Genomic DNA, 17815 nt, shown 5'->3' on the forward strand with positions numbered 1-17815 from the left:
ATGACGCACTACGCCCGCGCCGCCGCACCGCCCCGTGACGTCACGACGCCCGCGCCGCCGGCGCCGCCGCCGCCGCCGCCGTGGTCGCGCGAGTCTTTTCCTAATAACCCGGGCGCTAGTTGGTGAGTGGCCTCAGCACGGCCTGGAGGCGCGCGCGGGGTCCGGGACCTGGAGACCTCTACTCAGGGACCTCTGGGATACATTAAGGGGGCCTAAACACCGTCCCCGACGCGTTCCATTAAAATCCGGCTTGACCTTTACGGCTAAGGGCGGGACCTGTCGATCCGAGCGAGTCTCACGGGTTGGGGACGGGGCTCATTTCATCACCTAGGGACCTTCAGAATGAGAGCCGGGCTTACTAAATAGCAGCCGGGCTGCTAAATAGTAGCAGCTATTTAGTAGCCTGCTAACTGGCAGGAACATTTTATTTTCAGAACAATCCTGTGGGAATAGGTATTTTTTTTCTAATCCCGTATGCTGGAGAAATGGAAACTCGGAGAAATAAAATCAGGGTCGTGTCGCTATGAGTGAAGTGAAAGTGAAAGTCGCTCAGTCGTGTCCGACTCTTTGCGACCCCATGGACTGTAGAGTCCATGGAATTCTCCAGGCCAGAATACTGGAGTGGGTAACCTTTCCCTGCTCCAGGGGATCTACTCAAGCCAGGGTTCGAACCCAGGTCTCCCACACTAAAGGCGGATTGAGTGATGGCGCCCAAGTTTAAGTCTCACCTTTTAACCATTACTCTGCTGTCCAGTGGCAAAACGGTTGTCATTTCAATTGCCCTTCTATGTTTATAAAGTGCTTCTGCAACTCAGCTCATTGGGTCGCTCCTCTAACCCTGATGAATAGTATTGTCATCCACAGGTGAGATTGGGGTCCAGAGATTTTGACCTACCTAAGGTTACATACCTATGAAGTGCTGGAACCAGCACTCTTTCCCGGGTCTTCTCTAAGTTTGTTGCATTTTTTTCCTTTGACCCACCCTACTGCATTCTCAGAATCTTGGGGAGCTTCGTAGTTAGAAAGAATGAAAACCTGGTCTGATCCTCTGTATTATAGTTGAGGAAAGAAAACCTGGGTAGAAGAAATGACTTAATAGAAGTCTCAGGTCAGCTTCCACAGGTGCTTTTTGAATACAAGGTACAGTAAGTTCCCTGCATACAAACCTTCAAGTTGTGAACTTTCAAAGATGGGAACGTATTATAAACCTATTGCAGTATAGTAGTATATAGCTGGTTGTGTTAGATGGGTACCTAGGCTAACTTTGTTGGACTTACTAACAAATTGGGCTTATGAACAAGCATTCAGAACAGAGTTTGTTTGTATGTAGGGAACTCACTGTAGTTATGAATCTAAAAAGGATGATGGGCAGAGAGTAATGAGATAGGAATATCGGAAACCAGGCCTCCTTAGACAAAAGCTGTTTCTCCACCTGTTCAAGTGTCCCATCCTTCCTTTGGCTATGCCAGGGACATGATCCTGCCTATAGTCAGATACTGTAAATGCCTTTACTTGTTGCTGAATTTAGAGAAGAACATGACCTCTTATCTCTAAGTGAAAAATCTGGCAAACCAAGAGATCATGGAAGCAGTGTTGGGGAGTAGAGCCCAGGACCTACTCTCTGTGGCTTTGATTTCTGTTTTGGTGCTAGCAATATGACTTTGAGGAAGGACAATCTAGACTTTCACTCATGTAGTCTTCATATTTATTCAATGTCTTCCGTGTTCAGAACTGTGCCAGGGACTGGGGATGCAGTCTTGAACAAGACAACCATAGTTTATTCCTTGTAGTACTTACAGTCAGTTCTTATGGAGGGAATAAACAATGATCCAATAATTATTGTTTAGTCGCTAAGTTATGTCCGACTCTTTTGTGACCCCATGGCCTGTGGCCCGCCAGGCTCCTCTGTCCATGGGATTGCCCAGGAAAGAATACTGGAGTGGGTTGCCATTTCCTTCTCTGGAGGATCTTCCCAGCCCAGGGATTGAACCTGCATCTCCTGCATTGGCAGGCGGATTCTGTACCACCGAGCCACCAAGGGAACCCGATTAAATAGTTACACAAATATTAACTGATATTGTTAAAGTTAGTGCCATGAAAAAGTACATGGTACTAAGAAAAGGGGCCATAGGACATTTGACCTGTTGGGCTAGAGAAAACAGCCAAGGAAGGCATCCTCTGAGGAAGTGGTACTTCAGCTGAAGTCTGAAAGAAAAGTTCATTAACGAGGTGAGGGAAAATCATTCCAAGCAGATTCAACAGTATTTTTGAAGACCCTGGCGCAGGAAATTATTCAAGGAAATGAAAGACTAGTTTACCAGTTTGTACAATGTAAGCGGTAATCACAATGTTGCCTGGTTATTGTGGGAATCAGGTAATACATGTGAAAGTATTTTATGTACAACAAGGACCTGTGTGTGCACACTCATATTACAAGAATCTACATGTTATGAACACAACTGAATTGGTAGGGGTTGCTGGGATGGTGGATAAGCTAGGACTTTGTCTTCCTCATCTAGTTCTTTCCAAAGTTAAAATGCACCTTCTATGGCAAGTGGGAAAATTCAAGTTTTGAGAATCTCAGCTTTGGATAAAGAATACGTGCCTCAAATAGTTGTAAAAAAATATTTAAACAGTTTGAAAAATAATGCCAGTAATTGCACTGTCTTATGTACACAGTATAGGATAGTGCTTAAGAGCACAAACTGTGGAACAAAAGTGCCTGAATTAAAATCTTGAGCAAATTGTTTATCTTTGCCTCTGTGTCTTTATCCATAAAATGGGTATAATAATAAGTACTTATCTCCTAGGGTTATTATGAGGCTCAAATGAGTTAATGTATGCAATACAGTGCTTAGAACTGTCTCTGGCACATAGTTATTACCAGCTATTATAAGCTGTTGTTTCATTATTATTGTTAAAATTACCTTTTTAAAGGCTCGTTAATATCACCATGAAAAAGATGCAGTGGAAACTGTAGCTCAGAGAGGTTGATGTCCCCAGGTTCACACTGCTAGTAAGTGGGCAAACAGACATTTCAGTTCAAGACTTCATCCAAAGGTCAGATGTTTCCTGCTGCATTTTCTTCTGACTGTACGTTAATTTTGTTGTAGAATACTTGGGCTTGCAAGAGGGTTCCTTTCCTTGTCTTTACTTCTGTGCTGAACTGAGTGCTGATATGAATATTCTTGAGGTAAAGAGTCCAAGGGGCTGCCTTTATTGAATTTCCACTTTGAAGTTTCCTGACTTCTGTGCAGTTTAAAATCCATGTCTTAAGCATTTCAGCAATGTGGTTTATTTATAGAGTCGTCTTCCGGTTCACGTGTACTGGGTCCGCTTTTGGGTATTGAGTTTTCTGTCAAAGGTTGTTTATTTCTAACCCATTTTGATTTCCTGTTGCTTTGTGGATTGGCATTATGACCTGCAACAGGAACACCAGGAAACCTGTCTTAAATGGAATAGCCAGATTGAGACCCTGTAGATCAAAAAAAAAGCACCTTATTATACAGCCATATTTGGATATAAGTGTGGGTTAGGCATTGGCTGTATTAGGCAAAAACCTAGATATAGAAACCTCATTTAGAGGCAAAATGTGTAAACAGTGCTGCTGCTACAGAGCAAAGCTATTAGCTCCAGCCTCTTGGTCAATGACAGTCTCTTAGAGCCTGAGTTTCTACATCTATAAAGAGGAGATTATTATACTTTTCTTTGTGGCATTTTTGAGAGGATTAAATGAATATTAAGGGTAAAGCAAGAAGGTTGGGCCTGACCTCTGTTAATAGTAGCTATTGATAATGATTAAAAAGAGGAAACATTTTTTAATTTTTTTAATGTAGATCTGTTTTTACTGACATCATACACCGATCATTGAAATCTAGCATCTCTTGCTATTAAAAATTCCATCGGGGGAAATTATTTGCCTTTGTGCAACTCGTTTGCTTTTCTTAAGGAAAAAAAGTAATAATTATAGCAGGTGGCACATTCCCAGCACTGTACTCGGTTGTTACATTCACTACTTCATTTTATTTTAAAACAGGATTGTTTTTTTCTCACTTTACAAATGAGGGAAATGATGCCCAGAAAATGCAATGAATAGCTACAAGTTGAAATTCACATCCAGATATGACTGACTCTTGGCTTCCTTGTACTTTAGTAATGACATGTAAGATTTCTTTGTTGTGTCTGACTCTGACATGGAAGTTTTTGAAAGGAAAGGCGATAGCTGTCAACAGATACCCGTTAGGGGGAACTCCTGTTGTCTGTTAGACACCGCGCCACGTGTTATACTTACATTAACTAATTTATTTTTCCCAACTCTAAGAAATAACTATAATTATCTCCATCTTATTACAGTTGAGGAAGTCAAGGTGCAGTGATGTTCAGAAGCATTTGGGTGTGGTGGAGATGGGCTTGGATTCTAGATCTTCTGTCTGCCAAGCCCATGCTCTCACTCAGACTGTAATGTGTGTGTGTATGTTAGTTGATCAGTTGTGTCTGAGCCTTTGCGACCGCATGGACCCAGCAGGTTTCTCTGTCCATAGAATTTCCCAGGCAAGAATACTGGAGTGAGTTGCCATTTCCTTCTCTAGGGGATCTTCCCGGACCAGGGATCAAAGTTGTGTCTCCTGCATTGGCAGGCGGATTCTTTACCACTGAGCCAACAGGGAAGTCCCACATTTGCCCGTAAGCTAGAACTGTTGTTCTATCCCAGGGGTAGCTGTAGGCTTTAACATCTTTCCACAGTCAAAAACCTCAGAAGGATCATATGTAACTTGTGTTAACACCGAGGAGGGTGGCATTTTCCAGAGCTTTAGTTCTATAACATGGAAGACCTCAAACCTCAGCCATGCTTCAGACTCACATTAAAGTGCATTCTAATTGGTAATCAGTGCATAAGGAACCAAAGAAAATTTTAATTAAATGCTGTTGTGTGAATTTTCCAGTCATTTTATGCCTGTTGAAATGATTTTATGTAAAATTCTCTTCCAGTGCTCTGCTGTTACTCTTTATAGTGTAACTTTATCAAGATTTTGTGCTTTTTTTTTTTCCTGTAAGGGTTTAATTACCATCATTAAGGATTTAGGCTGCCATGCATTTACTTAACTCTCTTCCCTGTGTACTAATTGGCATTTGCTGTAGTGGAAAGAGCGTGGCGATTTGGCGTCCTACAGACTGTGAGCTAGATATTTAAATCTCTGTGAGCCTTAGTTTCTTTGTCCTATAAAATGGGGCTAATCATACATCCTTGTACAGCTGTTAGGAGGAGGGCTGGAGATAATGTATTTAAGTTATCTAGTACAGCGGTCCCCAGCCTTTATTGACACCAGGGACTGGTTTCGTGGAAGACAGTTTTCCCACTGACGGGAGCTGGGCAGGGGGTAGCGATGGTTTCAGGGTAATTCAAGCTTATTGCGTTGATCGTGCTCCTGTGAGAATCTAACGCTGCAGTTCATCGGACAGTAGGCGGAGCTCAGGCTGTAACGGGAGGGCTGGGGAGTGGCTGTAAATACAGATGAAGCTTCTGCTGGCTCACCTGGTGCCCACCTCCTGTCCTGCCACCAGTCCCTAACAGGCCACAAAATGGAACGGGTTGGGAACCCCTGACCTAGCACACAGGTCAAAATGGATTGTTGGGCTCTGCTGATAGGATTTGCTTGCTAACTGGTACAGATTATTTTCTGAAGTTGCACTAACAAGAGAGTCTATTTCACTTAGATCTCCTTTTTGTCTTGTTCTTTTTAGTGGATATTCACAAGGATTGTCTTCAGTTATGGCCTTGGGTTTAAGGTGCTTCCGCTTGGTCCACCCTGCATTTTGCAACTCCCTTGCAGCCTTGACCAGACCTGTTTCAGAAGTCACACTGCAGACAGTGAGAGGAAGACAGAATGACCATGGGCAATGCATGGCCTATGCCGCCGTACCAGTCCGTCATTTTGCTACCAAGAAAGCCAAAGGTAGAGACGTGACCTCCTCGCCCCTGTCTTATATTTAGCCCTTGAATGATCAGAGCTGGAAGAGATCTCAGAGATGTTCTGAATTTCTCCCCGTGCCTCACGAAGAAGTGATGTCTCAGGTGGATCAGTTGATAGGCTTGAAAGGTCACAGGGACAGATATGGTATTAGAGCTGAGGGTCTGTTTTCTCACTTCCATGCTGCCTCATATGTTGCCACAGCTCAGAAAACGACTGTTTTGTTTTAGATTTAGAATTAGAGGTGTAAGTGCCAAGCAAACCAGAATACTTGGGACAGGGATCAATGTATTTTCTCCTTCCAGGAAGATCTGTGTTGGAAGTAAAATTAAAAGCAGAAGTTTGTGGGGTGAAGATGTATGAGAGCCGAGGATTTAGATGGATGATCTTAATGGCTTGTGTCATCCAAGAATGAGACTTTGATATAACTCAGATCTCAGCTTAAACGTCGCTTCCTCAGGAAAGCCTTCCCTGACCTCTTAGGCTGGGTCAGTTCCCTTGTTACATGCACTTGTGCACATTGTTATTTTATCTTTGATGTACTTAGCAAAGCACTCATTAATTAATTAATTGTAGGGTTGATTATTGTTTGTTATGTCTTCCATACTGGACCCTGTGAGGAAAAACTCCACCTCTGTCTTTTTTTTTTTTCCCAATCTGTGTCTTTTGTTTAGGAGCGAACAGGGCCTGACACATAGTATATATTAAAACGTTTTGTTGAAGGAATGAATGAGTGACAGAACATTGTCAAGCAGACCTGCTGTTAATACTTGCAGCCATGGGTCAGGGAGTTCACTCGCAAGGATGGTGCTTGAAATATGCTACTGAATGTTGTTTCCCCACTGCTTTTCTTTTATGGTTTTACACAGACCTTCTCCTTTCCTGTTAACAGGAAAATTAATAAGTTGCTGGAAAAGCATTAATGCATAGAAAACGTATATTCAGTTAATAGTGATAAAGGTAATAACTTTTTGATGTGTAGGTTGCTTTATAGATTTTTTAAATTCACATACATTTAATCATTTAATTTGATCTTTATAAATTATCTGTTGAAGGAATTATAATTACCCAGTGAAGAAATTCTTCTCAACACCTAGTGAGCCACGCACGTGCCTCACCATTTTGCGAGTGAGGAAGCTGAGGTCCACGTGTAAGACCTTGGCCCATGACCATGTGCAGTTAGTGGCAGAGCTGGAATGCGGGGCCCTGTGCCCACAGCGCTGCAGTCGTCCAGTGCACCAGATGGTGGCTGCAGCACGTAAGCAGCGTCTTTTCATATTCAACTGCATATTCAGCTTTTATCTTCTTGGGTTGCCTCTTTAAAAAGTTGGTGGTTTGACTTTTTCCTTTAGATTTATTGGATTCTTTCTATATTAAGAATGCTGATCCTTTGTCAATATGTATATGTTATGGGTATCTACTTTGCCTTTTAACTTTATAATGTCTTTCATTGAACATCAGTTTTAATGCAGTCATATTGTTCAGTTCTTTCCTTTATCATTTGTGCTTTTTTGGCCTTATTTAAGATACCTTCATCTATCCAAAAGTCATAAATCTCTTCTTCTGTATTTTCTTCTAAATATTTTGAAGGTTTTTACTTTTCATATTTGGGTCTTTAATCCATAACGGAGTTTATTTTGGAATATGATATAGGGAATCTAATCTTATTTCTTTTGGAAGTGAGTAATAAGTGTGTCAGCCTCACTTATTTTTTCAAAAATAATACTATTTTAAAATCTATTTATTTTTGGCTGTGCTAGGTCCTCGTTACTCCGGTGGGTTTTCTCTAGTTGGCGGTGACTGGGGGCTCCTCTCTAGTTGCGGTGCACAGGCTTCTCACTGCAGAGGCTTTTCTTTTTGTGGAGCATGGGCTCAGTATTTGTTGCACCCAGGCTTAGTTGCCCCTCGGCATGTGGGATCTTCCTGGACCAGGGATCAGACCTGTGTCCCCTGCACTGACAGGTGGATTCTTCACCACTGTACCACCAAGGAAGTTAACCTCACTTAGGGAAAACTCTTCTTTACTCCCAGATCTGTAATGCTTCCTCTGTCATATATAATGTTTCTTCATATATATGATTTATTTCTGAGCTCTTGATGTGTTGAACTGCTCATCTGTCCCTGCACTAAATTCCCTAATGCCTGAATCACTGTCATAAAGTCTTGAATCTGGTGGTATAGATCTTTCCCTTCAGAACACACTAGCTTTTTCTTCTTCTTCTTCTTGGCCTTTTCTCTTCTCTGTGACATTTATAATCATATTGTCAGGTTTTCTCCGTATAGATCTTACACAGTTCTTCAATTGGGTTTATTTCTAGAGTATCATCGTTTTTTGTCACTTGGTATATGATGTTTTTCAAAGTCAACTTTTGAGTTATATATACAGAAAAAGTGTGTACATAAATTGTAAGTGCTCAGGGAATTTTCACAAAGTGAACACAACCGTGTAACTATCACCCGGATTAAGATATAGACGTCGCTTGTACTCTGGAAGCTTTGCTCTTGTCCTTTTCAGGTCGCCCCCTTCAAAAGACAACCCCCTCTCTTGACTTTAACACTGCAGATTTCGCTTTGCCCCTTTTGAACTCAGAATGGATTCTTTTCATGCCTGGCTTCTTTTGATAACAGCCTACACGTGAGATTCGTCCATGCTGTTGTCTGTAGTAGTTGTCGGTACATTTTCCTTTTTTTTTTACAGTATCCCAGTGAATGTGTGTACCATGATTTATGTATGTTTTCTGTAGCCGATGGATATTTGAGTTGCTTCCAGTTTTGAGCTAAAATAAACAATGCTACTGTGAACATGCATTTTGGTGCCCATAAGTTTGCCTCTCTACTGGGTGTATACCAAGAGGAAGGATTCCTGAGCCTTGGGTCATGTGTATATAAATTTCAGTTCAGTTTCAGAATATATGGTTTCTCAGAGTGGTCATGTCAGGTTACTCTCCTCCCCAGGGTGCTTTAGTTTTCTATTCGCTAATTACCCGTTATCTACTTGTGAACACTTGGTATGGTCAGCCTTTTTAATTTTAGTCATTCTAATGAATGTACCGTTATATCTCATGGTTTTAATTTGTATTTCATTGATGAATAGTGATGGTGAGCACCTTTCATTTGTTTACTGGTTATTTGGATATCCTCTTTGTTTCCAATCTTTTGCCCGTTAAAAAAAATTGACCTGATTTTTAAAAATTGACTTGTAAGAATTTTAAGGTATTCTAAAGACAAGACTTTTGCATATATATGTATTGCTGATAATGATGACCTTTTCATGGTTTTTTTTTTTTTTGATGAACAGAAGTTCTTAATTTTAATGTAGTCCAGTTTGTCAGTCTTTTCCTTTTATTAGTAGTGCTCTTTTTCTCCTATTGAAGAAATTTTCCCCTGCCTTAAGGTCAAAAATATGTTCTATATTATTTTTTGCAAGAGTCATTGCTTTAAGTTTATGTCTTTTAGAAATTATGTGTTCTGTTTGGTTGCTGGAGAATAGGAATACTTTTGATAATTATACATTGATTTTGTATATTGCAACTCTGCTGAACTCTTTTATTAGAACCGTTGTGTATTTTTTTGGATTTTCTATGTAGATAATTACAATACCTATATTTAATGATAGTTTTGTTTTTCCCTCCCCAATCTATATATCACATACCTTTTATTTCTTTTCTCTCTTTCCTCCATCCGTCTTCCCTCCTTCTCTCCTTTCCTTCCAACTACATTGTCTAGGAATTCTAATATAATTCTAATAAAAGTGATTTTTTATTGGAGTATAATTGCTTTACGATATTATGATAGTTTCTGCTGTACAACAAAGTAATTCAGCTATATGCGAATAAAAGTGATTATTGATAGTAGTCATCCTTGTTTTAGTCCTGACTTTATAGTGAATACTTCTTATGTGTTAACATCAAGAATTATGTTTGCTTTATTTTTTGGTAGTCTCTCTTTTAAGCAAGTGTCTTCTGTCCCTGTTTTGCTAATAGTTTTTTTTTGAATGGGTATTAATTTTTTTATTGGTGCTCTTACTGCATTTATTGAGTGAGCATTTAAAAATTTTTTTCAGTCTATGAATGTGGTGGCTCAACATTAATAGCCTTTTCTGATATTAAACCACTTTTGCATTCTTGGTATAAGCCCTCTTATGTGTAATGCGCATATACATTGCTTGCTCCATAATCTGTGTGTTGCTGGATTTGGTTTGCTAATATTAATTTAGGGCTTGTATGTGAATTAGTCTTAATACAACTTTCTGATACTGATGGGCGTAAGTTCCTTTATGGGTAATTTGTCTTTTCTCTTTGGCTGTTTTCACAGCCTCTTTGTCCTTGGTTTTCTGCATTCGCAAAATGTCTAGGTATGAATTTGCTTTTACTATCCTGTTTGAAACTGTTTCTAAATCTGAAAATTCAGCTCTTTCATCAGTTCTGAAAATTCTAAGCCGTTAGCCTGTTAACTTCAGAGCTTTCAAGCAAGATGATGACACAAGCAAATAAATGTTAAAAAAAAAAAATCACTCTGCTGCTTACTGGTTGGTTACTTTGGGCAAAACATTTCAATAGCTGTTCCTCAGATTCCTTATCTGTAAAATGGAAGCAATAATAATCTCTGTTCTTCCTATGTCAGAGAGCTGCTTTGAATTCTAATAGAAGAATGTACTTGAAATTGCATTGCAAATTGTAATATGGTGTACAGATAGCACAGGATCTAACTTATTGTGGATGTTTAATGAAATTTGTTGTGCATGATCTCAGTAAATGTTGAATATTTAATAAATAAACAAGTATAAGATAGTAGTATTTAAACGTTTTTATTTTTTTCTGTCCTCCCACACCCTACATAAAGGAATGCAAGAATATTTGTATTACTCAGGAGTGAGCTATGCATATATATATTATAGCTTATGAAACATCACTGTGATGGTTTAGATTCAAACTAGAATTTTACTCAGTTCTCAGTATTGTTGGTTTCCTAAAATATAAGCCATTGTCACTGCCGCTGGTGGTGTTTCATGCTGCTAAACCACTGCTGTTCTTCCTGTCTGTACCAGCCGTCAGACACTTGGCATGGCCTTGTTTTAGGATTCATTTTGAAATGAATTAATATATTTTCTGTGCCTCTCGTTTTCTTAACTCATTGTTTATTGTCTCTATTTATGCTTTTTTTTTTTCCTTTTAAATTCATTGAATGTTGACTTTCTAGCCAAAGGGAAAGGACAGTCCCAAACCAGAATGAATCTTAACACTGCCTTGGTTGAGGATATCATCAACTTAGAAGAAGTGGATGAAGAAATGAAGTCTGTGATAGAAGCACTCAAGGATAATTTCAATAAGACTGTCAACATAAGGACTTCACCAGGTTAGTGAGTGATCCTGTGTTTTGGAGAGGGGCACGATGGCAAGAACATTGGTTTGGCAGACCTGGATTTTACGTACCAATTGGTGACCACTGGCAGTTACTTTACTTCTCTGGTGTTCAGTTTCCTTGTCTAATTCCCGCCTTCTAGCTTTGGGATGGGGATGAAAATAAGTGAGGTAACATGTGTAATGATTCTTGTAGAGTGCCCAGCATGTATTAACACTGCGTTTATCCATTTAGCAAATACTTGTCTGCTATGAACTAGTCATCGTGGTGGTTCACAGTAAACAAAAATAGGCATGATCTTTGCTCTCATGGAATCATACTGTCAGAAAATGGGACTTTCATTATTACTGTACTCTAAAAACTTATAGGTATTTAGTCTCATAGTAACTGAAATATTTGGTCTGATTTGTCAATTTTTTGTCCGAATTGGCCATTCTTATCCCTTACTGGGGACCTACTGTCTACAGACATGCCCACCTGAGGCATTTCTATACCTCTGGGCTTGACCAGGAAGATTCCGTTTGGGTTAATAACTTCCTGAAAATGGCTTTTCTAAGTGGGAAATGTCAGAACTGTCTAGGAGAACTGTTTGCAGATGTGATGGAAGAAGTGAGTTGTCAGCTAATGGTGCAGGCAGGCAGGAAAAATCCAATTGCTATTAAATTGGCCTTTTGGAAATTGTCATCATCCTAGAGTCAAGCCCGGGACCCCCTCGGAAAATATCTGTGGAGCTTGGACTGCTTCCGCTCACATCTTGGTTGGGATAGTTCATAAGAAAGCTAGAAAATATTTCATGAACTTGTTCTTAAGAAAACCAAGTGAAAAATCTACAGCTCCATCTATAAACACCAGCAGAAACATCAGAGATGAGATCCAGTGTGAAACCAGAAGACCATTCTATCATTTGTCACCCTGGGCTGGGGCATTTCTGCCTTTGCTGACAGTAGAGCGTGCCATTCAATCTCTCCCAACTGTTTATTTTAAACTTGCTTATTATTTTAGGTATGAAGCTGATAAAGTGCTTTGTCTCCCCTGTGCTTTCTGGCCTGTTAACATTCTGCAGCCGAAACCAGAGAGCAGTTTGAGAGGAGCTCAGGGAGAAATGTGATACTTCAAATTGGCCAGCAAGCTCCACTCTTGTTGAACTTAAAAAGATGATGGGCCTGGAAAGAGGTTGGGAGTGTAATTTGTTAAATGTTAACCTCTGCAAAAATGAGGGGCAGGAATGAGGCTGAGGGAGATGCTCGCTGGGGACAGATTGAGGGGAAAGGATTTGATGCATTATGTCGATACGGATTTGGGGAATGGGAACCACCACAATTGCATGGTGAAAAACCCATGTTGGGACTTCTGTGGTGGAGGATCTTACGGCAAATCAGGAAGGCTGAATTAAGATCCGTTTTCAAAAGGCCTCCCACTGGTATTTCCTCTTTGCTTCTTTCTCTTCGAGGTTATGTTTGTACAGCGTTCTGTGTAGAACTTGGGGCCCTGAAGAGACTGGGTGAAACAGGCTGAATTTAGCCAGGATTTCATTTTATTTTACTTTTTTTTTTTTTTTTTTTACCAGATAATTCCATATCATCTTTCAGTACTATCTGAACCAGCAGATACTTTCCCACTTGTACCTCTGTCTGTCTACCAGAAATTCTGTCTCCAAGATTGAAGACAGAATTGATCGCTTTTAATAGTTGTCTAAAATACAGGTTTGTTTCTTCATTCTTGTCCTCTCATTCATTCATCCATTCATACATACATTTATTTATTCATCAGTGCACTATTAAGCACTTATTCTGTGCTGTTTAATAGGTGCTGTAGATTCAGAGAGAAAAGACATTGTCCCCACCTTCCAAGAGCCTAGATCCTAGTGTGTAGGGATAGACAAGTAAATCAAGGTGTGAAACCACATAGCAAAGCAGAGTGGTGAAGATCATGACTTTGGAGTTGATCAGGTCTAGGTTTGAATTCAGGCCCCATTAAGGGCTCTTGTGACCTTGGACAAGTTATTTTCTGTGCCCTAGTTTCCACATCTGTAAAATGGTGGAACTGTCTCACAGGTTTATTTGATCATAAAAACGAATAAATTATAGAAAGCATTTAGAACCACGTCTTGCCCTAGGAAGTGTTCAGTAAAGATGGGTCATCATTATTATAGATTTGTGTGTAGGATCCTGGAGCTCATAAAGGATTTGTAATACAACCTAAGAGGTCAGACAGGATTTCTGAGATTAGATGCAATCATAGCTGGTGTTCAAGAATGAGCAGAAGTTATCTGACCATAGAAGGGTGTCCTTAGTGGAAGGAAAAATATATGCTGAGGATCCTAAGGCAAGACAGAACGGACTGTTATTAGAGAAACTGTAAGTAGGTTAGTTTGGTTAAAATATAGGGGAAAGTTGAGACATAATGATAATAGCGTGTATTGGGCCCTTGTATATGCGAGGACAGTATAAGGGCTTTCCATAAACTCTTTTAACTCTCATAACAACCCAGTGAGATAAGTATGATTTTAATACCCTGTTTAGAAACCAGGAAACAGACGCCCAAAAGGTTGAGGAGACCTTGCCAAGGTCACACAGTTCAGGAAGTGGCAGGGTTGGTATTTGAACCAGGTCATTGGTCTTCAGAATCATGGACTTTCCCAGATTGAAGCCAGTGGCGTCAACAGCCTTCTAACTTGTGGTGGCATTGAATTGAGTTGAGGACTGTGCTTCAGATCAGATCTTTGGGTCATAGTGTGGAACTGCATTATCCTAACAATTTGCTAGGACAACTCCCAATTTGTTTAAAAGACTGACACCTCTACCACCACCACCACCACCACCACCACCACCACACACACACACGGTGTGTCAGAATGAGCCATTCTCGAGTGATTCTTAAAATGAATGGTAAAATTTTCTTCTAGTTCTCATTTCATAGGAAATCAGGGAGTTTGAGTAATGCCCCTTTTATTGTCTTGTAACAATATACTTGCCTTCTTGACAAGAAAATTTTGCCCAAGGTTTTCCCTAATTCAGATATGGACAAAGATCAGATCCAGGGCATCAGTGAAGTGGTAATAATTGGTGGGTTTTTTTGTTGTTGTTGTTCCTAAAGGGAGTCTAAGTGCCAAAATCAAGGTGGTACGAGGTAACAGTTCCAAACCTGGCTGTATGTCTGAATCATGTGGTCATCTTGAAAGAAAACAAGAGCCCCCAAAATCACAGGCTCCTGAGCCCCTACAGAATCAGGATCTCTGGGGAGTGGGACCCAGGAATCTAAATTTAAAAGCTCCCTGGGGATTTCTGAATGGTGCAACTCAAAGTTGAATTCCACAGATAAGGGAAAGAGACTTGATCAGAGTTGGAAGTAAGCACACCTGAGTTGGGGCTGGGCTCTTGCTGGGTTTTCCTTTTGTTAGCTCTGTGATTTGGCTCATTTTGCCTCCCCAAGTTTCTTTCTCTGGTGTAAAGTGGATATAGTGATACAATGTTACAGACTAGTTGTGAAAAGGGCTAGTAAGAGGTACCTATTTTTATGTTTTTTTTGTGTATGTGCCTATTGTATATTTGCTTATTTATATTGAGTTGTAATCTACATGTTAATCCTGTAAAGTATTTTTTAATTGAGTTGGAAACCAAGGTACTGAGAAGGTGACTGACTTGCCTGAGGTTTCATGTTAGTAAATGGTGACATAGTGGGAAGGGTGACCAACACTTTCCAGTTTCAGCTCTCAAAGTCTTGTGTCACAGGAAACCATGCAGGACCAGGCAAGTCAGGATCGTTGGCCACTCTAGTGCTGGTGAGGAATTTCAACCTAGTTTTGTCAGCATTTCAAAGCTCTTTCCATCACATGACACCACTGCTTCTATAAAAGTCTGGAGTCCGAGAAAACGAAGTCTGTCACTGTTTCCAGTGTTTCCCCATCTAGTAAAGTAATGCTCAAAATTCTCCAAGCCAGGCTTCAGCAATATGTGAACCGTGAACTTCCTGATGTTCAAGCTGGTTTTTGAAAAGGCAGAGGAACCAGAGATCAAATTGCCAACATCCGCTGGATCATGGAAAAAGCAAGAGAGTTCCAGAAAAACATCTATTTCTGCTTTATTGACTATGCCAAAGCCTTTGACTGTGTGGATCACAATAAACTGTGGAAAATTCTGAAAGAGATGGGAATACCAGACCACCTGATCTGCCTCTTGAGAAATATGTATGCAGGTCAGGAAGCAACAGTTAGAATTGGACATGGAACAACAGACTGGTTCCAAATAGGAAAAGGAGTACGTCAAGGCTGTATATTGTCACCCTGTTTATTTAACTTATATGCAGAGTACATCATGAGAAACGCTGGACTGGAAGAAACACAAGCTGGAATCAAGATTGCCGGGAGAAATATCAATAACCTCAGATATGCAGATGACACCACCCTTATGGCAGAAAGTGAAGAGGAACTCAAAAGCCTCTTGATGAAGGTGAAAGTAGAGAGTGAAAAAGTTGGCTTAAAGCTCAACATTCAGAAAACGAAGATCATGGCATCTGGTCCCATCACTTCATGGGAAATAGATGGAGAAACAGTGGAAACAGTGTCAGACTTTATCTTTTTGGGCTCCAAAATCACTGCAGATGGTGACAGCAGCCATGAAATTAAAAGACGGTTACGCCGTGGAAGAAAAGTTATGACCAACCTAGATAGCATATTGAAAAGCAGAGACATTACTTTGCCAACAAAGGTCCGTCTAATCAAGGCTATGGTTTTTCCTGTGGTCATGTATGGATGTGAGAGTTGGACTGTGAAGAAGGCTGAGCACCGAAGAATTGATGCTTTTGAACTGTGGTGTTGGAGAAGACTCTTGAGAGTCCCTTGGACTGCAAGGAGATCCAGTCCATTCTGAAGGAGATCAGCCCTGGGATTTCTTTGGAAGGAATGATGCTAAAGCTGAAACTCCAGTACTTTAGCTACCTCATGCGAAGAGTTGACTCGTTGGAAAAGACTCTGATGCTGGGAGGGATTGGGGGCAGGAGGAGAAGGGGACGACAGAGGAGGAGATGGCTGCATGGCATCACTGACTCAATGGACGTGAGTCTGAGTGAACTCCGGGAGTTGGTGATGGACAGGGAGGCCTGGTGTGCTGGGATTCATGGGGTCGCAAAGAGTTGGACATGACTGAGCGACTGATCTGATCTGATCTGATGGGACCAGATGCCATGATCTTCATTTTTTGAACGTTGAGTTTTAAGCCAGCTTTTCCACTCTCCTCTTTCACCTTCATCAAGAGGCTCTTTAGTTCCTCTTCACTTTCTGCCATAAGGGTGGTGTCATCTGCATATCTGAGGTTATTGATATTTCTCTAAACATTAGTTGAATCTGAATTGATAGAGACTTAGATGTGAGGTTACTAAAAGTCCTTCTGAATTCTAAAACGCTTTCTTTAAACTTCCTTTTAGGAGCCCTTGACAATATCACTGTGGTGACTGCTGATGGGAAGCTTCCTCTCAACCAGATCAGCCAGATCTCCATGAAGTCGCCACAGCTGATACTGGTGAATATGGCCAGCTTCCCAGAGGTAAGGTGGCCTTGCTCAAGGGCTCCCTCTCCATGGTCTCCCTTGTAATGCAGGAGACTACAACACGTCAGGAGGAAGTATTCCCTTCACTTTGGGGTGAAACAAGAGACAAGGCATAACAAAGGGAATTTAAGGATAAGAAAAGCTCTCTTTCTGTTTCTAAATTCCTTTTCTATTTTACTCAAACACTATAGAGCCCAGGCGAGTAATTTGGATACTGATTCAGGTCCCATCTAAGACAAACAGTAGTGGCAGTGGGGTAATTGCAGGCAGGGGTAAACTGTAGAGCGTGCGCCCTGTCTGAAGGGAGCAGCCTTTGCCCAGTTGCTGCTGATCCTTCCCAGGCAGAAATGTGTACCTGGTAATCAGATACTACCAGATACTAAGATTTTTATTTACAGAAGAAGCCAATAGCTGCAGTTTCTATCTTTGCTAAATGTTGCTAACTAATTCCCTTTTTCAGTGTGTTTTAAGTCTATGACAAAATATATTGATGGGCCATGTTTGACCCATGGGCCACCAGTTTATGACTTTTGCATTATTTGGAGTAGTGCTGTGCTGTGCTGTGCTTAGTCACTCAGTTGTGTCTGACTCTTTGTGACCCCATGGACAGTAGCCCACCAGGCTCCTCTGTCCACGGGGATTCTCCAGGCAAGAATACTGGAGTGGGTTGCCATGCCCTCCTCCAGCGGATCTTCCCAACCCAGGTGGGTTCTTTACCGTTTGAGCCACCAGGGTAGCCCTTTTTGGAGCAGACCTTCCAGGAATTCACATTCCTTTGGGACTCGACTGACCATTGCAGAATATTGCCCAGAGCACAGTGCTTCCAGGGCTGGAAGGTGGGTTGCATTAGATCATTGCAACCTGGAGGCTGTGATTTTAAGTCTGGTTGAGGAAGATAAATAGGCTGTTCCTTCCTGGTCCAGTAAGAAGTGACCTGGATTG

At 40.9% G+C, this 17815-nt stretch overlaps 1 protein-coding gene across 3 annotated transcripts in view; it reads left to right on the forward strand.

Moving 5' to 3' along the window:
* Positions 1–17815, forward strand: part of MRRF (mitochondrial ribosome recycling factor) — a 56503-nt gene that overhangs the window by 1585 nt on the left and 37103 nt on the right. Inside the window, exons 1-4 of one of the 3 annotated variants that reach the window (XM_061433433.1) lie at positions 1–122; positions 5743–5954; positions 11169–11324; positions 16752–16870. In XM_061433433.1, coding sequence (XP_061289417.1) covers positions 1–122; positions 5743–5954; positions 11169–11324; positions 16752–16870 — 609 coding nt within the window. The remainder of the gene's footprint in view (positions 123–5742; positions 5955–11168; positions 11325–16751; positions 16871–17815) is intronic. The other 2 variants (XM_061433434.1, XM_061433435.1) reach the window with 2 other exon arrangements.

The sequence above is a fragment of the Bos javanicus genome, chromosome 11 (assembly GCF_032452875.1).
Source record: "Bos javanicus breed banteng chromosome 11, ARS-OSU_banteng_1.0, whole genome shotgun sequence".
Taxonomy (NCBI): Eukaryota; Metazoa; Chordata; class Mammalia; order Artiodactyla; family Bovidae; genus Bos; species Bos javanicus.